The following is a 27382-nucleotide window of genomic DNA, read 5'->3' on the forward strand; positions in this document are numbered from 1 at the left end:
CTTGTGATGTCACCAGAAAATGAAACCTTTGTTTTTAAATGAGAAAACTAATAAATTACTTAGGAATAATGTTAAGCAATGGAAAAGGCATCATAGAGAAATAGTTTCAAGAGAGACAAATCAGTATTCAGTTTACATTTTTAGACTGTCTGGTTTTGTCAGATTCCTTAGAAATTCTAGTATCAATCAACTAGTATCTGGGATTCTAGTTTGCACTGATGAATCTTGTCTGTCCTCAGGTCTAGATGGGAAGACATTTAAATAGTACACATGAGCACCCATAGAAGATAGTGATTCAGTGGAAACTTGGACCAGGGTAGGCAATGCAAGGGATTGTTGATAATGCAGGTTGCAGGGAGGCAGGGGGAGACTTTTAGCACTGTTAGGTCACTCTCTTTCTAACTTATAAGGTGAAGGAAATACATAAGGTTTTTGTGAAAATTTAATGAGATATGTATGCACACTAGTGCCAGACACATTGTAACTGCTCAACAGATTTTAGCCATTATTATTTCTAATAGAAATTCATGAGGAATAGGAAAAGAAGACATTGTCAGAGGCAGGAGAAATCAGGGAGGCCTTCCTGAACACGTGAAGCTTGAACAGAATCTTAAAGGACCAGTAGAGAAGAGATGAAGGATTCTAGGTCAGAAAAACAGCTTGAGCAAAAGTGGTACAAACAAATGTGTAATATAAGTCAGGAAGACTGAAGAGACCTGTCTGACGAAAGTGAGGGGCGTGTTTATATTTTAGGAAAGGTTAGAAGTAGCAGGGCCTGATGATTGGGGGGTGTTTGAACTTGATGTGTTATAGCTGGCAGAGAGGGAGTAGAAATCTAGGAAGCATTAGTGAGCTGGTCTTATCGCATTAGTGAACCAGACATAGGTGGTGAGTGCCTCGTCCAGGATAGGGACAGTGAAATTGTAGAAAGGGTAGGTTCGTTTCTGAAAAAGCACTGATTGGATTTGGTGACTTGATTAAATATAGAGAAGGATGCATGAGAAGTGGCTTTCTTTCAGGATGTGCACTGTGTTGGCTGAGAACCCAGGAGTCTGTTGGTTTGTGTGTGTGTGTGTGTTTTAATATATTTTTATTGATTTCAGAGAGGGAGAGGGAAAGGGAGAGCGAGATAGAAACATCAATGATGAGAGAGAATCATTGATTGGCTGCCTCCTGCACGCCCCCTACTGGGGATCGAGTCTACAACCCAGGCATGTGCCCCTGACCAGAATTGAGCGTCCACAGGCTGACGCTCTATCCACTGAGCCAAACGAGCCAGGGCATCTGTTGGTTTTAGGATCACTTGTGGGATGGTGAGGGAGCAGTATATTTTGTTGCTGTTTGTATTTATTGTTTAGCAAACTATAAGTAGCTTCCAGGGAATCTTTAAACTTTTCTACCTTGGAATTCAAGGGATAGGAAATGACCCTATTGATGGGAGCCTGAGAATGCCAGGAAAGCCATGTCTATCTCTTACCAGGATAGGCCTGGTGTTAGGGAGAAGGCTTTTTCACATTCTCCACATACCAGGCCCACTGCTTACTTAGGCTGTGTAATCTTGGATAAATTCTCTAATTCCTCTGTGCCTCAGTTGCCTTATCTCTAAAATGAGGTCTTAATAGTACCTCAGTCATAGTGATTATGGGATTTAAGTGAGTGACTATACCCAAAGCAAGTAGAACAATGACTAACAAATAGTAAGCATTAAGTATGTATTCACTATTAATATCATCTCCACTCCCTCTTTTTAAATGAAAATCCTGAAAAAAGTCCAGAAGTCCAGAGTAGCTCTCTTGCCCAGGACTAGCTTGGTTTTATAAATGGATAAAACCTGCTCATCTTAATGTCATATACAAAGAGATGAGTGGCAGGGTTGCTCTCAGATTTTCTTCTCCTACGTTGAGTCCCTTAATCTTTGCTGTATTCTTGTCTGCCTGTGCAGGTGATTTTCTATGATAGCGACTGGAACCCCACTGTGGACCAGCAGGCCATGGACAGAGCCCACCGCTTGGGGCAGACAAAGCAGGTTACCGTGTACCGGCTCATCTGTAAAGGCACCATTGAAGAACGCATTCTACAGAGAGCGAAGGAGAAGAGTGAGGTAAGCATGAAGCAGAGGAAGTACTACTCGGTGAAGAAAATACAAAGTTCCACCCCATTGACTAGACTTGTGACTCTTGCCTTTTGTTGGTCTGAAGGGGCTAAATTTTTCCTGGATGGAAAATAAAATCAGAAAGGAAAAAATAAAGAAGAAAGAAAAAATCAGGTCCTATTACAATAGTAATCTCTTACTGCCCTGGCTATTTCTCACTCCTTTTCTACCAGAATGGAGTTTATCGCCTAGATCCGTGGTCGGCAAACTGCAGCTCCCGAGCCACATGCGGCTCTTTGGCCCCTTGAGTGTGGCTCTTCCACAAAATACCATGGCCTGGGCGAGTCTATTTTGAAGAAGTGGCGTTAGAAGAAGTTTAAGTTTAAAAATTTGGCTCTCAAAAGAAATTTCAATCGTTGTACTGTTGATATTTGGCTGTTGACTAATGAGTTTGCCAACCACTGGCCTAGATCTAGCTGTTGTTCATGTGGAGAGGATACCAATCATGGCCCTCATGTTTGTCTTACTTTCACAAGCTCTCACCCTGGTACTCTCCATTTGATCAGGTTCTGAATAGTAGGCCAGATTTATTAATTTCCAAAGAAATTGTCCTTTCTCTTTAGAAAGGAATAAATAATCTAGATGAGCCAGTCAGTGGAATGAAAAAGAAAATAGGGGCTCCAGGGGCCTCCCCGATAGAAAGAGAGACATGTTTCTTTCTTCGGAGGTTTGCCATCATGCAATAGGTGCTGGGTGTGACATTTTGATCTGCTTTTGTGTAGATTCAGCGGATGGTGATTTCTGGTGGGAACTTCAAACCAGATACCTTGAAACCAAAAGAGGTGGTTAGTCTTCTTCTAGATGATGAAGAATTGGAAAAGAAACGTATGTACTCTAAACCTCTTATCAGTGTTCTCTCCTCCCTACAAAAGATGTTTCTCTGGCCCCACACATCTGTGCCAAGGGTAGGCAAAGCCAAAGACTGTATTTGGGGGGAAATATTTTTATGTTAATACTAGAGGCCCGGTGCACAAAATTCTTGCATGGGGGTCGGGGGTGGGGGGTTGTCCCTCAGCCCAGCCTGCACCCTCTCCAATCTGGGACCCCTCGGGGGATGTCTGACTGCCGGTTTAGGCCTGTTCCTGTGGGATCGGGCCTAAACTGGCAGTCAGACATCCCTCTCACAATCCAGGACTGCTGGCCCCTAACTGCCCTCCCCTGCAGACCTGGTCACCCACAACTGCCCTCCCCTGGTGGCCATCTTGTGGTGGCCATCTTGTGACCACATGGGGGCGGCCATCTTGTGCAAGGGTGTGACGATCAATTTGCGTATCACCTCTTTATTATATAGGATTAGAGGCCTGATGCACAAAATTCGTGCAAGAGTAGGCCTGCCTTCCCCCGGCTGCCAGCAGCAGCTTCCCTCTGGCACCCAAGACCCGGGCTTTCCTCTGGCCGCCGGCAGGCACCTAGAACCCAGGCTCCCTCGCAGCCCCGGCTTCGTCCAGAAAGTTGTCCAGAAGGACGTCTGGTCTAATTAGCATACTACACTTTTATTATTATAGATATTAAAACCAAAATAAAGATGTATTATGGAGTAGAAGGTAAAATTCCCATATATTTTTAAGTTAATATGACTTCAAATAAATTTGCACCAGTAAGGCTATATTTCTCAACTCCTCAGCAGTAATAAATTTACTCTGTTCTGCCCAGAGAAATTTTTTTATGGGGAGAAGATGGAGAAGCTATAAGTAGCTTCCTTTGTATGTTACTGCTGTAACATACAAACCATTCTCCCATGTATTACTACTGGCTTTTGAGAATAGTGGGTTTCAGACTCACCTTGTGAGCTTCTGAGGACTTACGTAGCATCACATGACGAAGCTCCTTTCTTTCTTTCTTTTTTTCTAAAGTATTAATTTTCTAGATGTAATTTACTTACAGGATATTTTTCCTTACATGATATTCTTCTACTATCCCCCCCCTTTTTTGATTTAAATATTAGGAGGCTTTTGAAAATTTTATAATGTAGTCTTGATGGCTTTTAAATTTTAATTTTTTGCACTATAATATTACTGTTTTAGGTTCATTACATGGTACGCAATTTTATCATGAGATGAACTACCAATAAAAATTTTAGTTAACACTTTAGGAACATCTTTTTGTCCAGTACAATTAATTTTTCTAGAATATTCGCTTGTTTCAACTAGCCAATTTAAATTTGCCTGAAAACTTGACTACTATTTTACTGTCAAATTTATTACTCTAACAACGATCTTATTTTACCCTGTAAATATTAGTGGAAAGGGTTATTTGCCTTCTTGAGTAGGTCCTGAGCATTCCTGGTGGTAGGCTGCATTTAGATATCATAAACCCACTTCCCCACACCATGGGTACAAGACAACTCAAACAATTCTTGTTGGAGTGAGAGGGCAGCTGCTGTCGGCCAAGTCTCTGTCTGTTACCCGGGTCCCGATTTGAGCTGGGCATGGGACGTTAAGCAGCCCTGGGGGCAGGAGACTTCCTTCAGAAGGGGTGAGTGTTCAGGCCCCTGCAAAGTTGGAGGGTGAGGGTCTGTGCCCACCTTCGTTGACCCCCAGGTTCTCTCCTGTTGGCCCCTCTGTGACTGTGCCTGTCTTAGGTTGTTCCTTCCCTGAGGAATCTTACCCGTCTCTGGCTAACCAGCCATCCTCCAGGGCCAAGCAGGGTGATGTGAGGTTCAGTTCTGTCTCCTTGGTAGCCTATGCCCCCATGGCCTCCACGCCCAGCACCTGCCTTGGGATCCCCTCACCTGCTGGCGGGGCCCCAGCACTGATCACATATCTTGGGGAACCCGGGTTTCTTCTCGAAGCTCCTTTCTTATGTGCTCACATTTGCCACCACCTTCTAAGAACCTTTTGGGGCTCAAAACCACACTTGATCTGTGCAATGCAGAGATATTGAATAACTGAAAGAAAAGAGCAAAGGCAAGGAAAGGCCCATCATAATTAAACTGAATCATGGTTTGAACCAAAAACTGTTAAGAATCCAAGAACTGCCCTAGCCGGTTTTGCTCAGTGGATAGAGCATTGAGCTGCGGACTGAAGGGTCCCGGATTGGATTCTGGTCAAGGGCACATGCCTGGGTTGCGGGCTCGATCCCCAGTTGGGGGGCATGCAGGAGGCAGCCAATCAATGATTCTCTCTCATCATTGTTGTTTCCATCTATCTCTCTTTCCCTCTCCCTTCCTCTCTGAAAGCAATAAAAATTAAATAAATAAAAGAATCCAAAAACTCTATTCCTTCTCCAAGTTAGAAAACCACCGGTTATCTGACTTGGACAGATAGAAGTCATACTTTGGAATATAAATATCAAAGGATATGGTCACTTTATTTCTTTTTTTTTTTTTTTAAGATTTTTAAAATTGATTTTTAGAGAGAGAGGAAGGGAGAGAGAGAAACATCAATCTGAAAGCGCAACATCAGCTGCCTCCTGCATGCCCCCCTCCCAGGGATCGAGCCTGCAACCCGGGCATGTGCCCTGACTGGGAATTGAACCAGCAACCCCTCAGTGCACAGATGATGCCCAACTAACTGAGCCATACCAGCCAGGACGGGATACGGTCACTTTAATTTCAAAATGAGAATTATGATTGCCCCAGATACTTCATCTGATTTTGATTTTCTTGATAGTACGATTGCGGCAAGAAGAGAAACGGCAGCAGGAAGAAACCAACCGAGTCAAAGAGCGCAAGCGCAAGCGGGAAAAGTATGCAGAGAAGGTACCTCAAGTTTGGGGTGGCTGACAAGGACTGGTTGGGGGCAAGGCAGTACCTATAGAATAGGCTTCGGAGTACGTGGCTTGCCATCTTGGTTACTGGTTGGTTATACAGCTCCAGCTGTGTGTTCTATTCTTACTGATAGTAAGAGGTTATTAGATCCAATCCTTCTACCATGATTCTGCTTGTGTACCATTCAGTGTCCTCTACCACTGGAAAAATAAATCTCTGGCCAGCTTAGTCTGTACATCTCTTTCTCTACAATTTATGCCAAGGATTTGAGCTGTTTGTCTCCCTTATTTTAGGAGTTAGCCCATTAGTTTTGACTCATTTATTATTATATGTCCAAGGACTGTTGGTTTTACTACCTTCTAGTAAGTTATTTTTTTTGGTGGGTTTGGGTTGTACTGCCCTTCTCATCTTCCCCAGCCCTGGTTTGGCCTCCACTCTTGAACAAGTTAGCCACCTGAGCTTCAGGCAACTTGGTAGCTTTGGGCCCTCAAGTCTGACAATTGCATATGCCCCATTTCCTTGGACTTTTTGGTTTATCTGAAGCATATTGATTGGTTAAAATCAATGTTAAACATGTTAAAATAGTTTGTTTTAAGTGGAGGTCAGCTTCTTCCCTTTACCCACACTTGTATTGGACCTCGTGTCCCTCAGGGCCATACAGCCTTGATGGTCAGCAGCTTAAGAGCCTATGTATATTATATCATCTTCCAGTAGATACACTAGCTCTTTCAGTTGTAAAGCCCACACCCTAGATCGTACCTTCTGCTAAGCAACACTGTTTTTAGCCTGAAGGATGCCCCCATTACAGTTTGTACCCACTATGGTTACAAACCTGAGAAGTCCCAGAAATGAAGGATCATGTTCCTGCTTAGCCTGGGCTGCCATCTCTACCCAGTTCCTCAGATTCTCTTGTATGACTCCATCCTCAAATCTCTAATCCATTACTTAGTGCTATTTAGAATTAAAATATTGTTAACATTCAGAAACAATATCAAAGGAGGGAAGATTGTTTTCTCATGCAGGACATTGTAGGGCTTACTGGGTTTGCATCAGGTGCCATCCCTACTCTGAGCATAGAAGTTTCAGATAAAGACCCAGTGACAATATGACCTACACAAAGATATACCTTTTTGTTGTTGTTAATCCTCACCCTTGGATATTTTTCTATTGATCATTAGAGAGAGTGGAAGGGAGAGGGAGAGACAGAGAGAGAGAAACATTGATGTGAGAGAGATACATGGATTGCTTGCCTCCCGCATGTGTCTCACCCAGGGCTGGGGATCGAGCCTGCAACTGAGATACGTGCTCTTGATCAGAATCGAACCCTCAGAATCAAACCCTCGACACTTAAGTCTGCAGGCAGATCCTCTATCCACTGACCCAAACCAGCCAAAGATATACCGTATTAACCCTAATATAGGTGCAGAAACAAAAGTAGTTAGGTGGCTGTGAGTCCCAGAATTTTCCAAGCACATTGTGTAATTGATTCCAGGTCCCTAATCTAGAGCTGCTAAGTGGAGCTCAGTCACTCACCCCTTAAGCTTTTTACATGTAAAGTGAGGAAATAATGACCAAAAAATAACAACCAAGAAAACATTATTCCTTGTGTATGGTAAGAACCTTCATTCTCTTTATGCATATTTAAAATGAAGGCAGAGAGCCCTAACTGGTTTGGCTCAGTGGATAGAGCGTCGGCCTGCAGACTGAAGGGTCCAGGTCGATTCCGATCAAGGGCATGTACCTTGGTTGCGGGCACATCCCCAGTAGGGGGTGTGCAGGAGGCAGCTGATTGATGTTTCTCTCTCATCGATGTTTCTAACTCTCTATCCCTCTCCCTTCCTCTCTGTAAAAAAATCAATAAAATATATTTTAAAAATAAAATAAATGAAGGCAGAGTAAAAACAGATGTGCAGAAAATATGCTAAAGGCATTAGCCCTCTGTCTTGTGAGACCACATCAGTGCAACCCCCGGTGAGTGCTGCAGCTTGCACACACACGCCAGAGTTGGCTGTGCCCTGTGAGGATTAGGCTTGGTGCAGCTTTCAGTGTGACTAACCTACCTTTCAACTCTGTATTATTGTGGTAGAATATACATGAACTCTTTTCTTTTTTAAATATTTTTTTTGATTTTTTTTTTTTACAGAGAGGAAGGGAGGGGGATAGAGATTTAGAAACATCGATGAGAGAGAAACATCGATCAGCTGCCTCCTGCACACCCCCTACTGGGGATGTGCCCGCAACCAAGGTACATGCCCTTGACCGAAATCAAACCTGGGATCCTTCATTCCGCAGGCCGACTCTCTATCCACTGAGCCAAACCGGTTAGGGGTACATGAACTCTTTTTTTAAAAGACTGTATTTTTATTGATTTCAGAGATGAAGGGAGAGAGAGAGAATCATCAGTGATGAGAATCATTGATCGGCTGCCTCTTGGCCACACTGGGGATCGAGCCCACAACCTAGGCATGTGCCCTGACTGGGAATTGAACCGTGACCATCTGGTTCATAGGTCCACGCTCAACCACTGAGCACACCAGCCAGGCTACGTGAACTCTTATTAAGCCGTCCCTTTTCTGCTTCCTTAAGAGTTTTTTTCCTTAAAAATACATTAATTGCAAAAAATGAAACCTAATTTTTAAAGTCAAATTTCTTCCCTGACTCCACTTTTCTTTTGGTGTATATCCTCATGCTTTGTCCATATGTCTTATTTTGTGTGTTCCCAGAAAAAAAAAGAAGATGAATTGGATGGGAAAAGGAGAAAGGAGGGTATGAACTTGGTGATCCCATTTGTTCCCTCGGCTGATAACTCCAACCTCTCTGCTGATGGGGATGATTCCTTCATCAGTGTGGACTCAGCTATGCCCAGCCCTTTCAGTGAGGTGAGTCTCCTTTTAGATGCCTTCATCACAGCAGGGGGACTATCCTGACCTTATAGTCGTTGCTTCTCCTGAAGTATTCCTCCCTTTTAGAAGGGGGTTGCACATAAAATCCATAAGAAAAAGAGCAAATGAGGACAGGCTGGCTTCTCAGGAGTTAAATCAGGAGAAGCTAACGCTCAGGAGAAGCCAGGCAGGAGAGGTAAATAGTGGCAAGACTTGAGAAGCACGCCCTCACATAGGTAGCAAGGCGCAGGGAGGAATAGTGATCTCAACCCTTCCTCCTCTAGATCTCCATCAGCAGTGAGCTGCACACCGGCTCCATTCCGCCTGACGAGAGCAGCAGTGACATGCTGGTCATTGTGGATGACCCAGCCTCTTCAGCCCCTCAGTCTCGAGCCACCAACTCTCCCGCTTCCATCACAGGCTCTGTCTCGGACACCGTGAACGGTAAGTGGTGCTGCTATCCCATACAACTTGGACCTGGGCCACTGCCTCAAGAAAAGTGTTGGTTTAGTTGTGGGATGAGGTCCCGATTCCTTCTAGGATAATGGTTTTTTTCTACTTCCTTTAAAGAAGAGTATAATGGAGCAAAAAAGAATTTGTAGGATCATTCATTAGCCCTGTCAAGTGAAAGGAAAAAAAGAGAAGGGTTAGGGAAAGCAAAGTAAGAACTTAATAAAGATTTCACACTTCCGCCCTGGCCAGTGTGGCTCAGTGGATAGAGCATCGGCCTACGGACTGAGGGGTCCCGGGTTCAATTCTGGTCAAGGGCATGTACCTTGGTTGCGGGCACATACCCAGTAGGGGGTGTGCAGGAGGCAGCTGATCGATGTTTCTAACTCTCTATCCCTCTCCCTTTCTCTGTAAAAAATCAATAAAAAATATTAAAAAAAAAAAAAAGATTTCACACTTCCTTGTTTTCTAGTCATCCCAGTCTTTCATATTTCACCCTTATTTCTGCTAGTTTAGTTAGCTTTGCTGGGCCTTTCCTCGCTTTGTTCTGTGGGGCCCAGGCTTCTATGTCTCGAGAAGGTCTAGGGCTAAGCTTGGGAGTAAAAGTTGACTCTCCGAGGCAGGCGCATTGGAGTGTGCAGGTGGGTCTCAGGTAGCCAGTCCCTGGGGTTCACTTAGTAATGATCTCATTAGAGAAGAGATTCGGGAGTAATGGAACCACTCTTGAGGAGTCGGCCTGTGTTAGCCGTTTAGAATTCTTACTGACTCTGTGTGACCTGCTGGCCCAGCCATTAAATGAGGACATAGACTCCCCTTGAAGTCCTGAAACAAACACCCTTAGAGCCAGCCTTCCCTGTCAGGGAAGATTCTGTTAACGTAGGAAGAGATTGACATTTTTCCTCTTGGCCCATTTGTTTCCACAGGAATTTCCATCCAGGAAATGCCAACCGCAGGACGTGGTCACTCAGCCCGAAGCCGAGGCCGCCCCAAAGGTTCAGGAAGCACAGCCAAAGGAACAGCGAAAGGCCGGAGCAGAAAATCCACCGCGGGCAGTGCTGCAGCAATGGCAGGCGCCAAAGCAGGGGCTGCGGCAGCGTCCGCGGCCGCCTTCGCTGCATACGGGTACAATGTGTCTAAAGGTACGGAGGCCTGGGGGGCTGGGAAGGCCCCCTTCAGGGCAGGGACAGTCTGTTGAGCATTCGGCCAGGTAAAGCAGGCAGGACACCCCAGTCCAGGAATCTCCTTCCCAAAGCCCATATCAGGCTCTGCTTCTGCGTTGAGCAGTCCTAACTCTCCCCTTGTCCTTGTGACTAGTACAGGGCCACCTTCGAGGTGGAAGTAGCTGTGAAAAGAGAGCTGAATTTCTGGACTGTGCTACTTTAAACAGTCAGAATTATTTCTGCTTTGAGAACAGATGTTTTTCCCAAGCCCCATATTCCAGTAATTACATTTCAGTAGTGCAGGCTAGCATAGTTAAGTTTACCCAGCAATGTGATCCATCACCTTAGGTATTAAGCACTTGCTGTGTGCATAGAATATAACACATGGACCCTGCTCTTGGCTATATAATAGAAGTAGGAAGGGAAAGCTGTACGTGGAATATGTTTAACAGCAGTACAAGGCAGTGTGTGCACTGAGTCAAAAAAGAGAGAGAGGCCTTAATTGTGGTTGTAGATCAAAAGGAGGAACCACAGAACTGATGACAAAGTAGCCAGACACATAATTCAGAAAGAAGGAGAAGGGTGAGGAAGGATTTGGACTGGCGACGAAGTTGGCAGTGACCAAGGTGGGCATATTGGGGGTTACCAAGCAGGTCAGGCAGGCTCCTTTGGAAAAGAGCAATGTGAGTCAAGGTTGGCAAGACATGGCAAGACTGGAGGGGCAAGAGCTTACCAAGGATTTAACAATGGGCTCTGGAAAGTTTGAGAAAGGAGGTGGCTGTTGTGACCATGACAAGGGGGAGTAGTTGTAGCGATGGAATGCAAGACATCCGAGATGGTAGGAGGGGAGATCCTGTTTACAGACCTCTCTCCCCATTTAAAACATGGGCTCAGTATTTGGCTACTAGGGTTTTTGTAGCAAGTAAAGGCTTATTGAGTAGAGTGCTCAGTAAGTGCTAGTTCACCTCCCCTTCCGCCTCCTGTAGGGATGCCAGCTGTCATTTATTTGTTCATTGGACAAATCCTATCTAATAAAGAGGGAATATGCTAATTGACCATCACTCCATCACAAAGATGGCTGCACCCACAGCTGAGGCCAAGTTCCCATAAGGAACCTTAACGAGCAATCAGCAGGGACCTGAGGCTACGCCCTCCCCCAGCCCCGTGGGGCTTGACGGGACCTCAGGCCAAGTCCCCCACCCAGCAGGGCTTGACAGGGCATCTCAGGCTGTGCCCCCCTACCCGGCAGGGCTTGACAGGGGACCTCAGGCCACACCCCCCACCCGGCAGGGCTTGACACAGCACTTCAAGGTGCGCTTCCTGTCCTGGTGCTGGGCTAGGGGACCTTAGGCTGCTCCCCCTGCCCCAGCACCAGGCCAGGGGACCTCAGGCTGCTCCCCCCACCCCAGTGCCAGGCCGGGGGACCTCAGGCCACGCCCCCCATCCTGGCACTGGGCCAGGGTACCTGAGGCTACGCCCCCTGCTCGGCAGGGCTTGACAAGGACTGGCCGAGTCTGGATCTAGCCCAGTGCGGGGGACCGGCCGGATCTGGGTCTCATACGATTTTGAGGTGCATGTGGGTGGGCAGGGACTTGACTCTGGGTCCCGTGGTGAGCCCCAGATTCTGACAGGAGGAAGGTTTTCATATACATTTTACTAATTTTCTTTCATCTCTGACACTTCTATTATAGAGAAAGGGCAAATAGCAATATTAAATTATTTCTTCTAATTAATCCCCTTATAAAGTGCACGAATTTTGTGCACCGGGTCACTAGTGTAAAGATAATAGCATAGGCCAGTGTTTCTTAACCCTCATCACGTCTTTGGAAAACAACAATCTTGCCAGCAGTTAAGGCTGCTGTGGCAGAGTCTCACTCATCAGACTTCCTCCTGGAGCCCTGCCTGACCTAAAGGGGGCAGGAGGGACGAAGGAGGCAGCAAGGGCTAGAGCGTCACAGAAAAATCAACAGTGCTTGCCTTGGCCAGGTAGCTCAGTTGGTTAGAGCAGCAGTCACCAACCTTTCGGACCTCACGGACCACCAGTGGTCCGCAGACCGCTGGGTTAGAGCATCTTCCTGATGTGCCAAGGTTGTGGGTTTGATTCCCAGTCAGGGCACACACAAGAATCAACCAATGGCCCTGGCAGGTTTGATTCCCTGTCAGGACACATACCCAGGTTGTGGGTTCAATCCCTGGTCAGAGTGTGTGTGGGAGCAATCGATCAATGTTTCTTTTTCTCTCTCCCTTCCTCTCTAAAAATCAATAAAAAATTTAAAAAATCAACTGATAAATGCATAAATAAGTGGAACAAATTGACGTTTCTCTCTCCCCCTTTCTTCCTCTCTCTTAAAAAAAAAATACATTAGTGCCTAGAAAGTTACAGCTCATCCCTCACCCTTGGCTTCCCCACATGGTGTAATGTGTGCTCTGTCCTTGAGCCACCAAGGTGATATCTTAACTCCCTGCTGACGAGGTCATGTAGGCAGGGCTGGGTAGGTGTCATATTTCTATTTAAAAAGTACATCCCTCTTACTGAAAAACAAAACAGTTGACAGGAAGAGCAAGCAAATGTGCTAAGAGGAGATTGGCAGGAGGGGTTCCCTCCTACTTCTCCTCCAACCCAGACTCCAATAACCAAGGTCATGCCTGAGGCAGCTCAGACAGGACTGGTGCTCACGCTCTTGTCCTTCTCCATTTCTACAGGAATCTCTGCCAGCAGTCCTCTGCAGACATCTCTGGTTCGGCCTGCTGGCCTTGCTGACTTTGGACCTTCAAGCGCCTCTTCCCCCCTGAGTTCCCCTTTGAGCAAAGGAAATAGTGTTCCTGGGACTCCCAAGAGCCTCCACTTGACCAGCAGCCTAGCCCCAGACTCCCTGGTCCGGAAGCAGGGCAAAGGCACCAACCCGTCTGGAGGACGGTAACCACCTAGGCCTCCAGCTTCCTTCAGCCAAACCACATGCTAGAGGTCTAGCCTGCAGATGGTCTTTGGATGGCTTGCCCAGTGCAGCATCTTACATCCCAGGTCAGAGGGCAGAGGTGACCAGTTGCAGCAAGTGAAGGACGGCAGGTGGTTAGTGTGAGCACTTTTATCACCTGTGGCTCAAGAAGTGTGCTCTGGGGTTGCCTATAGGAAAAAGGCCCAAGGACGGGGATCAGCCCCGCAGCATCTCAGATGAACGTCTTAAACCTCATACGGGGAAGGGCCTGACAGAGCCCCTGCAGATGCTCAGGCACACTGTCTCCGTTCCCATTCCGCTCTTCAGCTCTGGTCCTGTCCCTTGCAAAGGCTTCACAAGTGTGGTGAAGAGCCTTCTGTGGTGGAAACTTCTTTTAGAGCTGGGATTTCCTGTAGGACTAGGAAGGGAGGAAATCGTGTATTTGGCATGCCCAGTCTTTGGGTAGCTGCCCAGGTCTCTAAACCCCATTTGTCAGTGTCACCGTTGGAGAGCAGTGAGTGCAAAAGGCAGTAGTGGCTTGTGAGGGTGACAGAAGCAGGCCTAGAGGCAGTTGTTTTCCTAGCATTTCCTCCCCGTCCTGCATGGTTCACACCAGGGAACCTTCAGGTCCCACCAGCAACAGTAGCAGCAGCTCCCACCTTGGGACTCCCAGAAGCCAGTAAAGAGACCAGGAACCACCTCAATCAGCAGGACAGCCTCACGCCCCTCTTACAGAGTCCCCTTGCCCTTCCTGAATGCACAGTCTCCCCACCCTTGCCCTTCAGCCCCCTGCTTGGCTGTATGCACTGTCTGTATTGCACTGAGAAAGGAAGGGACAGCAGGAGTGAGGAGGAGAGGATGGAGAGGGGGCAAGCTCAGCACCCACCCTCCCAGCCCCGCCCCACAGCCTGAGCTTGCTTCCCTCCAAGAGAGGCTAAGGAAAGTGTCTGCATGGGAGGTGTTTCTGCCTGCCCCGGCCTGATGTTCCTGGTGGAGCAGGTGCTTCCAGGCGAGCCAGCCTCTAATTTGCACACATGAAAATCGCGGAATTGAATTTAGATAGATTAATTTTTAAAACATTTTTTTGGAGTAGGGGTGGTAGGGGAATCATTTAATTTAAATCATTAAGATTTCCCTGCCCAAATCCAGACTCCTATGTACAGATGCTATTTAGAGGGAATCAGAAAAATGCCAAGCCTTTTTTCTCTTTGAATGTGCTGTCTATTTTTATAACTGAACTTGTACATATGTATAAAGAGAGACACATCTTTCTTTTACTAACTGGAGAAAAATCTTAAATAAAATGGAGTGAGATAATTTTATGTAAATTGGGGTGTCTGTGGTCTTTGCAGCTGCCTCTCCTTAGGGGTATTTTGGGTTTTGGTGGGGGTGTATGGCAGGATAAATGACAGCCCCACATCATTCCTATGGTCGGAGGGGACAGGTGATCAGTGGGACAAGGATGTTCCTGTGGCGTTTCTTCGGTGGTATCCTTGATGGGATTTATGAATTTGCCTGGCGTGCCAAGGCCAAGACTCTTGGGGTGTGGTCTGGTTACGACTAGGACCTAGACTCCAGGACTTACCCGTAGGTGTGGGCAGCTTGGCTAGTCCCCCATCAGGCAGTCACATTGTGGTAACTGACGGGTTCTTTCTCCTAACCACAGCGACAGAACATCCTGGCAGTGTGCAGTGCAGCGTGGGCAAAAGAAGGCTTATAGTAGTTTGTGTGAAAAATAATACAATAACAAACAATAATACAAGGATAAACTGTTTTGTGTACTCACAACTGTAATTCTAATTTTGCCTACCCTGTATATAAAATCTACATCTAATAGCAACTTCCTGGTCCCAGTTTCTAAAACTGTGATATGGCCCAGCCGGTGTGGCTCAGTGGTTGAGTGTCAACCTATAAACCAGGAGGTCACGGTTGATTCCCTGTCAGGGCACATGCCCGGGTTGTGGGGTCAATCCTCAGTAGGGGGCAAGCAGGACGCAGCTCATCAATGATTATCTCTCATCATTGATGTTTCTATCTCTCCCTCTCCCTTCCTCTCTCTGAAATAAGTAAGAACATACTAAAAAATAAACAAAAACCAGTGATATGTATACAAATACATGTGTATAAACCCCAGAAAGTAGCCCATTTGAAGTCTCAGTACACACTGTGGATCCATTAAGCCAGCAGAGATACAGTAAGTCCTCTAACATCCTCGATAGGTTCTTAAAAACTGAAACGTTAAGCAAAATGAGTATAAGAAAACCGATTTACCATATGCCAAGTGATAGAAATAAGAATTAAGTTTCTGTAGCATATTTGTGGTCACAAAACATCACTAAATTTCTAAATAAAGTCCCAAAATATTTCTAATGTTAAACATTGGAGTAAATATGAGCTATACATAAATTTAATAAAGATTAATAAAAACAAGATGATTATTTCCCAAACCGCTTATTCCAATTCAGGGTCTTTGGTGCTGGAGCCTGTTCAGCAGCTCAGAGCGCAAGGAAGACCCAACCCTGGTCAGGATGCCCTTCCATCACAGGGCACACTCAGCCCCCTACTTGCTCAGTCCGGAACAACTTAGACCCACCAATTTACCCGACACGCATGTCTTTGGGATGTGGAGGAAACCAGAGTTCCCCGAGAAACCCACGCAGACATGGGAGAACATGCAAACTACACAGACAGTGGCCCTGCTGGGAATTTTTTTTTTTCCTGTTCAACCTTATAATGAAACAACTTTGCTCGAGGACCTGCTATCTGCTATAAAACATACTGCGACAGGAACAGTATTCTCAAGGTTAGCTGTGTTTGTAAGAATCATGAAAGAAAACAGTGAAATGGGTTACTAGGAATTCCAAAAACATCCAGGCTTTGAAAACGGCTCTCTGATCAGTTGGGAAAAGAGTTGAGTTCCCAGCCTGGACTGGCAGTTGGTGTTTCTCTGAGCTAAAACTCTAGAGTGCTATTGCATCACCTTTGAGCAGGGCTCACATTGTTCCCAAGTTTGCTGGCAGAGTGGCCTCCTGGGCTTTGGCTCACCCTGCGCACCCTGGATGGGGTGGGCTGGCTCTTGGGCAGCTGCTGCTCACCCAGTCACAAGGTCCCGCCTCCTCATTTTGTTGTTCTCAAGTAGCATTGTCAGATACACGGGGCCTTGTTCTTCCTGGCAAACTTGACCAAGGCCTCACACAGAACCAGTGTCAGTTTCCCGACTAACCTTGCCCTATTGTCATCACCACTGTGGCTTCTAGTCAACAAGCCCATTAGGGTGGGTTCTCTCCAATTACTACTCAGCAAGGCCCCTGACAATCCTGCCAGAGCCTTGCCAAGGCCGCATGGCTGCCTCTGGGGATCTGGCAGCTCTGAGGTCCCTGCACGGCTTTGCCCAGACATGATAGGCTAGTGCTCTCCAGAAAAGCGTGTAAGTTTTGGATCAGAGCCTTCCAATCTCCTCTGACCCCAAACATACTCCCCTTTCAGCCATTTTCAATTCAATCCCTGAAGAAACAGCCAACAGCCTTAATGTGCCTTCTCACCTGTCCCTCCCTTACCTGAGGGTAGAGATGGAACTTGAATCTTAAAAGTGAAGTTTTCAAACTCATTAACAATTTCCAGTCCCGAATTCATGTCCTGTCTACCCCACTTTCTGAAGACTTGTCCATCTCCCATGTGAGAGCTAGGTTACCTTATGAATCCAGGGAGCCAGTCCCTTAACATACAAAAAAGCTGGGAGGGCTCCCGCGCTCCCACCCCCACCAGCTAAAAGAATCTGTGTCCCACGGTGCAGGTGTGGGCTACATCACAGTGAGGGCTGGCCCTTCAGCCTCAGGGCCGCCTTGCCACGGGAGCCAGCTCTGGGAGTCCTAGGTAAGTGGATTTGAAGATGGTGGATCTGTCTGAGCAGTCCTGGAAATGCAGGGCCTGCACTAGGCTTACTATCCATTTCTGTGCCTAGAGCTTTGTTGAAGCATCCAGGACTCTGGAGACCCACCCTGGGACTTGCATGAGTCCCTCTGGTCCTGAGGGTTGGGCTGGGCAAGGAGGCTGGTAGTCCGCTCTGAGCAATGAGCTGCATTTTTCTGTGCAGCCTTGCCCTGGTGTCTGCCAGCCTGTTCCAGAAAGCCTCACTCTGGCTTTCAGATGTAGTCCACACCCTCACAGCATATCACCTGCCATTAGAAATAGTTCCTTAGCTCCCTGAGGCCCTGGCTGGTGTGGCTCGGTTGGTTGAGCATCATCCCATACACCAAGAGGTTGCCAGTTCAATTCCAGGTCAGGGAACATGCCCAGGCCCCATCTCCAGTAGGGGACAGGCAGGAGGCAGGGGATGGTGTGTCTCTCATATCCATGTTCGTTTCTCTTTCGCTAAAATCAATAAAAACATCCGGTATAATAAAGATGTAATATGCAAATGGCCGTTAAGCCGTGAAGCATAACGACTGACCGCATAACTACCGGATCACGGATCAGCAGAGAGATACAGGAGGGGGCAGGGCAGCAAGCTATGAGGGGAGGGCAGGGGGAGGGAGCTACAGGAGGGCGGGGCATCGGGCAGAGAGCTACTGGTGCATGAATCATGGGCAGGGCTACTAGTATTTTTATAAAATACCAAACTAAAGCCCTAGTTCGTTTGGCTCAGTGGATAGAGCATCGGTCTGGGTACTGAAGGGTCCTGGTTTCTATTCCGGTCAAGGGCACGCACCTCAGTTGCAGGTTTGATCCCCCGTCCTGGTCGGGATGTGTGCAGGAGGCAACCAATTAATGTGTCTCTCACAATGATGTTTCTGTCTCTCCCCCTCCTTTCCACTCTCTAAAAATCAATGGAAAAATATCCTCGGGTGAGGATTAACAAACATAAATACATAAAATAAAATGCCGAACTGAGGAGCTTGGGCAAGATGAGTGGTTTTAGCTGGCCTCTGGTGTTCAGAGATCCTCAAATGTGCCCCAAGGGTTGTCCTGAGTGATGAGCTAAAGGGCTATGAGCCTCCCAGATGGAAGAGAGCAGCTCTGCTTTCTCCTACTGCAGGTAAACATTTTGGGTGGAGTTTAGCTGTAAGAGAAAAAAAAGAAACCTCTAAATCATTCCTTAAAGCAATGCTTCCCAGACTTTTATATGCATATGAATCACTTTGGAATCTTCTTAAAATGCAGATTCAGTTTTGGAAGATCGAGGATGAGATCTGAGACTGAATTTGCAGCACATCCCAAGTGATGGCCTTGCTGCTAGTGCGTGGGCCACGCCTGGAGTTACAAGGCTTTAGGGCACCCTCCCGCCCTGCCATTCAGAGTACACTGACCTCTGCCCCACCCCAGCCGGGCGGCCCTATGTGGGAAATACAACTTTATTTTCCCTGTTTTTCTTCTTAATCCACCTAATGACAGAAAATGAAATCTTAGCATCTGCAGGAAAATTCAGTCCCATATATGTTTTCTCAGGGTTTGTTTGTTTTTTAACTGTTAATTCATAGAGCATTTGAGATCTTGCTCCCTGGCATATATCATGAGTTTGACTCAAATAAACATAAAATTTCAAAAAAACACACCTGTCAGTCCATGATTTTCTCCATCACCTGTCTCCCCTGGGTAGCACCTGTTAGACCTATTAGGTACAAGAAAGGGTCTCTTACCTGCTGTCCCTCCGTCCTGTGTGGCCTCCACCAAGGGGTAGCCTCTGTAATTGCCGGCATTCCCTGGAGGGTCTGTGATCCCTGGATTCGCTATTTTCTGCTGCTTCTTATCATGACCACCAGACTTCTCAGGGTCAGTCTTTCTGCGTGAATTCCTGAGCCCTTCTCGGGGACATGGAGAAACTTGGCTGCTCTCCATGCTTCTCTGAGGCTGCTGGAGTGTGGTGAGGCCGTGCAGTTTGGGAGGCGGCCGTGGTCAGTGCCAGCTGCCCAGCTGAGCCATCTTCATGATGCACATTCAAACCACTTAAATGTGGAGGGCATAGGGAGGGCAGGGTCCCTTCTAGAGAAAGCAGGGCCTCTGGCTGTCTTGAAACCTTGAGCCCAGGCACTTGCTCGATGGTGGTAAATGGTGCTAAGGAAGGCACCTGCCCCGGGGGGAGGCCCCCACATGGCGGCTCCTGAGGACTCGGATGCAGGAGCTTGGGCTGTTTCAGTCCTTACGGGAATGACCTACCCATCTGCACCCAGGAAAAGTCTGGGCAAACAGTGCCAGGACTGGGCGGTGGAGATGCTGATTCCAGGTGGCAGCCCCGAGGGCTGGGTGATAGAGGAGGTAGAAGGAAAGATGAGAAGGAAAAGGAGAAGGAGGGAAGACATGCCTGAGGCCCACTTCCTGGGTGTCGAGGGCCCTGAGGAAGCCGGATGCCTCCCTTATCACCAGGCCCCTGGCCTCTTCCTATGATCTCACTTTAGTTTTGGTCTTTTGGTTTGAGACACATGGATCGCTTGCCTCCCACACGCACCTCGACTGGGGCCAGGGATTGAGCCTGCAACCCAGGTACGTGCCCTTGACTGGAATAGAACCGCAGTCCTCAGTCCGTGGGCCGAAGCTTGATTACTGAACCAAACTGGCTGGGCCCTCTGCTCCATGTTGTACTCCTGGTTCCCCACTAGCTACTGCCCCAAATGAGCATTTTACTTTTTTATTTACTTATGGGTTTTCTTGCTCATCAAAATAAGGATATGAAGTAAAAGCAGAACTGGACACGGGAAGTTACAACGCTCAAGATGATATCTGTTTCCCACAGTCCCTGGCCTACAGTTCTTGGCACCTTGAGTGAGAGAAACAAAGATCCCTGAGTGGGAGGCTTCCCAACTCCTAATTCCCTACTCGGAGGTAAGAGTCTCTTCCCAAAGTGCAGGGGAATGTGCTCTGTGAGCAGCCCAGCAGGGCCTGTGCCTCTGCCCGCCTGCCCTTGGGATCTCATTGTGTGGGTCCCAAAGCTCCAAAAGAAATAGCCTGGCCTCAAGGCTCGGGGGGCCTCTCTGGGTCTCACCTGGACCGGGGTTAGGCCGGCAGCCTGTGAGGGAAAAGGAAGCAGGGACACAGAGGGTCAAAGGAGCCAGGGGGAGTTTTCTAAGCCCCCGGACAGCTGACGGCCCCCAGAGCACTCTCTGTGAGGATGTCCCACCCCTCACTGCCACCAGCACCCAACACAAACACCACCCCCGTGGCTATTCCTGCTACCGCAGGAGAGGGAAGGGCTTCCTTCCCATTTCCCAGGTGAGGGTCCTGCACAGCCCAAGAGCTCCGCCCCTTGCACCTGTGAACCTAGAAAAGGAATCTATCTACCGAGAAGGACTCCTCATGGTTAACTGGGCTCAAGTTTGTCAGCAGAGTCTAACAGCCATGGCTGACAAGGCCTCTCCTGCACCCTGCACTTCAGGGAAAAGCCATTCCCTGAGCTTTCATCCTCCTGCCTCCTGAGTCAACCCTTATCAGGGAGTTCCCAGTTTCGGCTTTTTACTGAGACTTGCCATCCAATCAGAACTGCGCAACTATATCCTTATTTGCATCTCTACCAGCTACACAGAACTGCTCCATAAGGACCATTCAGAACTGCACCACTTGGACCAATCAGAACTGTACAAATGTAGATGCTTCATTTCCATAAAAGTGGGCCACTTGGGGATCCGGCGGGGAAATTCCTCCATAAAGGCAGCCTTCCCTCTGTCTTGGTGGAGTGCACTTTCAGTTTCCACCTGAAGCTGCGCTTCCTGGGTTTGCAAACTGTTCAGCTGAACAAAGTCTCTCAGCTGAATAAAATCTCTCTCCCCACCTCGGGTTGGTAATTTTTGTTGACACACCCTTGAAAAGTCATGATGCCACTGGCCTGGGAATGTCTGAGGAGGGCAGTCTGCGGGAGGGGGCAGGGGTTTGGGGGCAGTGCAGCACAGTGGTCTCAGTTTGCACTCAGCGCAATGGATTTGGAAAAAGCAGCATAAACTGTTATCCAGAATCTTTCTGAATAGCTAAGTCTTTCAGAGAGCGGAAATTTAATTCTTTGAAGCACCAGGATTTATCTTGGCTGGAACTCTCTTTAATATATATATATTTTAATTGATTTCGAAGAGGAAGGGAGAGGGGGAGAGAGATAGAAACAACAATGATGAGAAGAATCATTGATCGGCTGCCTCCTGCATGCCCCCCACTGGGGACCGAGCCTGCAACCTGGGCATGTGCCCGTGACTGGAATCAAACCCAGGACCCTTCATTCCGCAGACTGACACTCTTATCTACTGAGCCAAACTGGCTAGGATTTTAATAGAGTTTTTCAATGTCATTGCTTAAACAAACCAAACAGAACATATTCTTTCCTGAGGACCTGGGTCATGTGAGCGCCCGGTGCTCAGGTCCCCTGTGATGTGACTGCCGTGTGTCTAACACTAAATGATGCTGACAGCTACACTGCTGCAATTTAAGGACCTGTGCAACTTCAGTGTTTTACCTGATTGAGAACTTCTGAACCAATGAAAGGTACTCTGAAGGAGGAATTGTGGGATCTCCTCGGAATAAAGTAATTGAGCTCAGTGCCTGCCTCTGCCTGTCCTGCCTTCTGGTCCTCTGTTGGGCTCCAGTACCTTAATGTTCTAGGTAAGCCAAGTGTTCTAGATAGGCGTGTTCTGGTTTGAACCAGTTCACTAAATTTCATTGATTTCCCCCCACCCCCACCCCCGTCCCACCACCCTGTATTGATAAATTTAACCCTTTGCACTCGCTTGCTTTTTCCTCGATTCCTTTATTCTAATGCTAACCGTGTCAAGTCACACTCGACATCCGAGTGCAAAAGGTTAAATACTTAGGAACAGGTCTGCCAAGGGGTGTAGGCGATAGGTTGGTGCATGCTCTCCACTGGAAGGCAATCTGAAGGCATCGTAAGCAAATACAGTCCATCATTCGAGTTCAGTGAGAGCGAGGACAGTGAAACGGGTGATCTCAAAGGCCAGTGTCATTGAAGCTGACGTCCTGGCCTCCTTCCCTCCTCCTGCTTCACCGTCGTGGGAACAGGCTGGTCATCCCGAGGGACTAACTGCAGATGTACACTTGCTATTGACATTGAAGTGCTTGGGTTCCCTAGATGGAAATAAAGAGGAAACCCCAGAGAAATCCCCAGACAGATGTTATTAAGCTTATGCTCCAGCACAAGGGAGGCACACAGAGGAGAGGAAGGGCCTCTAAGCGGGGCCAGGGGCTGGCTCTGCTTGGCTGCTCTCACACGCAGGGGATGAAGCGGGCTTGTGCGAAAAGGTGAGCTCTTGGGGGAGAACCAAGATGGCGGCACAGGTAAACCTGTACTTGCTGCCTCTCACAACCACATCAAAACCACAACTAAACGGCAGAACAACTACCACCCAGAACCGCGGGAGAGCTGGCTGAGTGGAAGTTCCACAACTAAGAGGTGAAGAAAGCGCATTGAGACTGGTAAGAGGTGCGGAGGCACGGAAAGTGCTGGCACCTGGATGTGCTGCTCTTTTAAACGGGAGGGAGATACAAGCTCCCGCTTGCTCTGAACTCCAGTTCCGGGCGAGACTCTGGGAGACCCAGGCACATACGGGGAGAAACTGGGCTGTCTGGCATTGGGACAGGAACGCAAGGGTGGCTTTCTCTCAGGGGTGCTCCCAGCGATCATTGTTCCTACACGGGGGGCACGGGATGCAGAGACCCAGGCACCTCTCTGGTGCAGGGCTGACTGGCAGACATTGCTGTTTGCTCCGCCCTGGTGATTCCCAGAGACCCTGTCCCACCCAATTTACAACCCCACCCAAGCTCTGCGCAGTGGCTTTTGCATATGAATGGCCTGTCCTTTCTCCCCCTAAAACCTGTCAAACTGCAGCTGGGTCAGAGAGCCCCAGAGCTTCCAAAAGAAGGCCCAAGGCCCGGCAGCAGCAGCCTGCCTTGCTTCACAGCTGGGCCTTGTCTGGGCACTTCCAAACCCCATACAAAGAGGAGGAATCTGCAGATGTCTCTGTAGCTCCTGCTGGGCGGCCCCAGACAGAGGCTGACCTTGCACCTCCTTGGAGATCCAAGAGCCAGTATACCCAGTGGTCAGAGTGAGACCATACCAGATTACAACTCTTCACATACATAAGAGACACACTCAAGGGGCAGACTCAGTGAGCACCAAAGCCCCACTGAAGCAACTCCTGCCCCATAAGGGTGTCGTCTCCTTCACAACAGATCTTCCAGTATAGACACAGCTGGTCCTCACAGCCAATTGGCCTGAGTGTCAATTCCTCCCAGTGATACCAACAGCAATCAAGGGTTAACTACAATAAGACTGTGCAAACAGCCCACAAAGGGGTGCACCAAGAGTGTCCACCTCAGGTAACTGGGGAGGCTAAACCACTGGACCCTTTAGGACACCAACCACACAAGGCCACTCTATCAACTCACGGAGACTTAGTAGCTACCCAGTACATAGAAACAAACACAGGGAAGCAGCCAAAATGCGGAGACAAAGAAACAGGTCACAAATAAAAGAAATGGATGAAAGCAAAATACTGGATATAGAGTTCAAAACCACGGTTATAAGGTTACTCAAGAATCTTCTGGAAACCTCCGAGAAATTTAGTGAGACCCTCAACAATATAAAAAAGGACGAATCAGAAATTAAGCATACACTGACTGAAATAAAGAATAATATACAGAGATTCAACAGCAGACTAGAGGATCCCAAGAATCAAGTCAAAGATTTGAAATACGAAGAAGCAAAATACACCCAACCGGAAAAGCAAAAAGAAAAAAGAATCCAAAAATATGAAGATAGTGTAAGGAGCCTCTGGGACAACTTCAAGTGTACCAACATCTGAATTATGGGGGTGCCAGAAGAAGAGAGAGAGCAAGATACTGAAAACCTATTTGAAGAAATAATGACAGAAAACTTCCCCCACCTGATGAAAGAAATAGACTTATAAATCCAGGAAGCGCAGAGAACCCCAAAAAAGAGGAATCCAAAGAGGACCACACCAAGACACATCATAATTAAAATGCCAAGGGCAAAAGACAAAGAGAGAATCTTAAAAGCGGCAAGAGAAAAACAGTTAATTACCTACAAGGGAGCACCCATACGATTGTCAGCTGATTTCTCAACAGAAACTATGCAGGCCAGAAGGGAATGACAAGAAATATACAAAGTGATGAATAGCAAGAACCTACAACCAAGATTACTCTACCCAGCAAAGCTATCATTTAGAACTGAAGGTCAGATAAAGAGCTTCACAGACAAGAAAAAGCTAAAGGTGTTCATCACCACCAAACCAGTATTATATGAAATGCTGAAAGGTATTCTCTAAGAAGAGGAAGGAGAAGAAAAAGGTAAAGATAAGAGACAAAAATGTAAAGATAAAAAATTATGAACAACAAAGTGACAACAAATACATATCTATCAACAAGTGAACTAAAAATCAAATGAATAAAAAAACCTGATGAACAGAACAGACTGGTGAATGTAATAGAATCAGGGGCATGGAAAGGGAGCAGACTGACAATTCTCGGGGGAAGGGGTTGTGGGAAGTGCAGGAAGAGATTGGACAAAGAGCTTACACCTATGGACGAGGTGGAGGGGGGAGGCCTGGAGTGCGGTGGGAACCGAGTGGAGGAGAGCTATGGGGGGGGGGGGAGAGAGGAACATCTTTAATAATCTGAACAATAAAGATTTTTAAAAAAGAAAAAGAAAAGGTGAGCTGTTTTGAAAAAGGCCGGCCTGTGGAATTTTCCATTTCAGTGTTGGGTGACTCCCTTTTCCAACTGTGTTGCCTGGTATGTTTGCACCTGTGCTGTGGGGGCAAGATGGCAGCCTGCTCATTCCTGCCACCTTAGGCAGGTCCTACAAACCTTGATCAGCTGCGATGCGGGCCAGTTGTTTAAGCAGGCGGTGAAGCTAAAAGGGAGGTAAAACCAGTTACCTCTGTTTCTGAGTAGGGAGTGGAGAGGTGGTGACGCTTCTTCTCGAGTTCCTTTGTCCACCTGGTCTCAACTTGGCTTCCTGGCCACCTGGTAATTTCATGCCAGGTCCAGGTCCCTGTGCCTTCTCACACTGGTTGGGTCATAAATCCTCTGACCAAATCATATCACTGCTTACGTTAGAGTAACACACGTCGTGTAACAGAGACCCTAAAATGCAGTGGCTCAGTAAGATATAAATCCGTATCTCTCTCACACAAGAGTTTGAATTTGTATCTGTTCTACACCATCGTTTCAGGTTCCATCTTGTTTCTCTGCCATCTCCATGCATTGTCCGCATCTGCATGGTCAATGCTGGATTTCGGAAACATTGTATAGGAAGGAGGAAGACTGGGGAGGAGGCTCATCTGCTGTCTTAAGAGTTAGACCCTTGCCCTGGCCTGTTTGGTTCAGTGGTTAGAGCGTTGGCTGGCGCACGGAAGCGTTGTAGGTTTGATCCCTGGCCCCCCATCTGGGTGCCAACGGGAGGCAACCAATCCATGTGTCTCTCTCACATAAATGTTTTTCTCTCCCTCCCTCCTCTCTCCCTTCCACTCTCTTTAAAAAATATCCTTGGGTGAGGATTCACAAAAAATAAAAATACAATAAAAAGTTAGACCCTTAAATGGCTCACAGTACTTCGGCTCACATTCTATCAGAGAGAGCTTTAGACCCACTGAACGGCAAGGAGGCCACCATATACTTATGGAGAAAAGAACAGATTTAAATGGACAGCTGTTAGACACAACATCCCAAAGGAAAATTGGCAAATGTATTTACCCAAGATGGACTGATCGACTAAGCACCTTCTATGTGCTGGGCTTGTACATGAATAGAAAACATGTGTGTGCCCCCCACACACACACACACATGCAAATGGGTAATAATCTTAAATGTTCAACCTCATTAATAATGAAAGGAATGCAAAATAAAGCAACAATGAAGATTCTATGCTTTTCCTGTCAGATTGGCTGAAATTTGTTTTTAAATGAAGGAGTTGGGGGAAGATATAAGCGGATAGACTTTATCACAAACTTCTGGCGGGATCAGAGGCTGATTTACTGTGAAACATGTAGGTTAAGCTTTGGACACCGCACTTTGTATGGGTCCTCCGTGCACAGATGAGAGAACACTGCTCCCGCCGGCAGGACCCGCCCATGCCTTGGAAGAGGTAGTCCTGGGGCTATTCTTCGGCCCCCAGTGATAATCCAGGGTCCAGACTCCATTGTCAACCCCAAGGAGAAGGATCTGAACACTTTTCCACCTTGACCCAAGCTTTCTGGCCAAGAAGCCCCCCACGAACTGGCCTGGTTGGGGGCACCAGAGCAGCGAGGGAAACCATGCCTACGGGTCAGTGAGCAAGCCTGGCCTGAATAGGCATCGCTGACAAAGTTACAGAGGTGGTACTAGGACACTTTCCAAAACTCCCAGTAATAAAATAAATGCTATAAAAAACGTTTTCTTCCTACTCTTTTTACAGAAAGTGACAGTGCAACATCATTATTCTTGAAAAGGCAATCAAAGTCTATGCAGCCCTGCCCAGCCGGTGTGGCTCAGTGGTTGAGCATCGACCTATGAACCAGGAGGTCACGGTTCCATCCCCGGTCAGGGCAAATGCCTGAGTTGAGGGCTTGGTCCCCAGTGTGGGGCGTGCAGGAGGCAGCCGATCAATGATTCTCTCTCATCAGTGATGTTTCTGTCTCTCTCTCTCTCTCCCTCCCCCTTTCTCTCTGAAATCAATAAAAATATATTTTAAAAAATAAAGAATATGCAGCCCTTCACACCCACTAGGATGCCTGTAATAAAAAAGACAGATGTTGATGAGGATGTGGAGAACTGGACTCCTTCATTCCTTGTGATGATATAAAATGCTGCAGGTGCCTTGGAAAACAGTTTGTCAGTCCCTTAGAAAATGAAAGAGTATACAAAAGTTACCATGATGGTTAATTTTATGTATCAAACTGGCTGGGTCACAGGGCACCTAGATATTTATTTGGTCAAACATTATTCTGGGTATTTCTGTGAGGTTGGGTTTTCCTGCTTGTTTTGTTAATCCTCACCCAAGGATATTTTTTTCCACTGATTTTTAGAAAGAGTGAAAGGGAAGGGGGCGGGGAGGAGAGAGAGAGATAGATAGATAGAGAGAGAGAGAGAGAGAGAGAGAGAGAGAG

The 27382-nt window shown here is 47.3% G+C and overlaps 1 protein-coding gene across 1 annotated transcript in view; it reads left to right on the forward strand.

Annotated features, from left to right (window-relative positions):
• Positions 1-15763, forward strand: part of INO80 (INO80 complex ATPase subunit) — a 152021-nt gene extending 136258 nt beyond the window's left edge. Inside the window, exons 30-36 of the mRNA XM_008143018.3 lie at positions 1943-2101; positions 2875-2977; positions 5764-5852; positions 8585-8740; positions 9028-9187; positions 10117-10332; positions 13057-15763. Coding sequence (XP_008141240.1) covers positions 1943-2101; positions 2875-2977; positions 5764-5852; positions 8585-8740; positions 9028-9187; positions 10117-10332; positions 13057-13274 — 1101 coding nt within the window. The 3' untranslated portion in view covers positions 13275-15763. The remainder of the gene's footprint in view (positions 1-1942; positions 2102-2874; positions 2978-5763; positions 5853-8584; positions 8741-9027; positions 9188-10116; positions 10333-13056) is intronic.
• The last annotated feature ends 11619 nt before the right edge of the window (positions 15764-27382 follow it).

Source organism: Eptesicus fuscus, chromosome 5 (assembly GCF_027574615.1).
Source record: "Eptesicus fuscus isolate TK198812 chromosome 5, DD_ASM_mEF_20220401, whole genome shotgun sequence".
In the NCBI taxonomy this organism is placed as follows: Eukaryota; Metazoa; Chordata; class Mammalia; order Chiroptera; family Vespertilionidae; genus Eptesicus; species Eptesicus fuscus.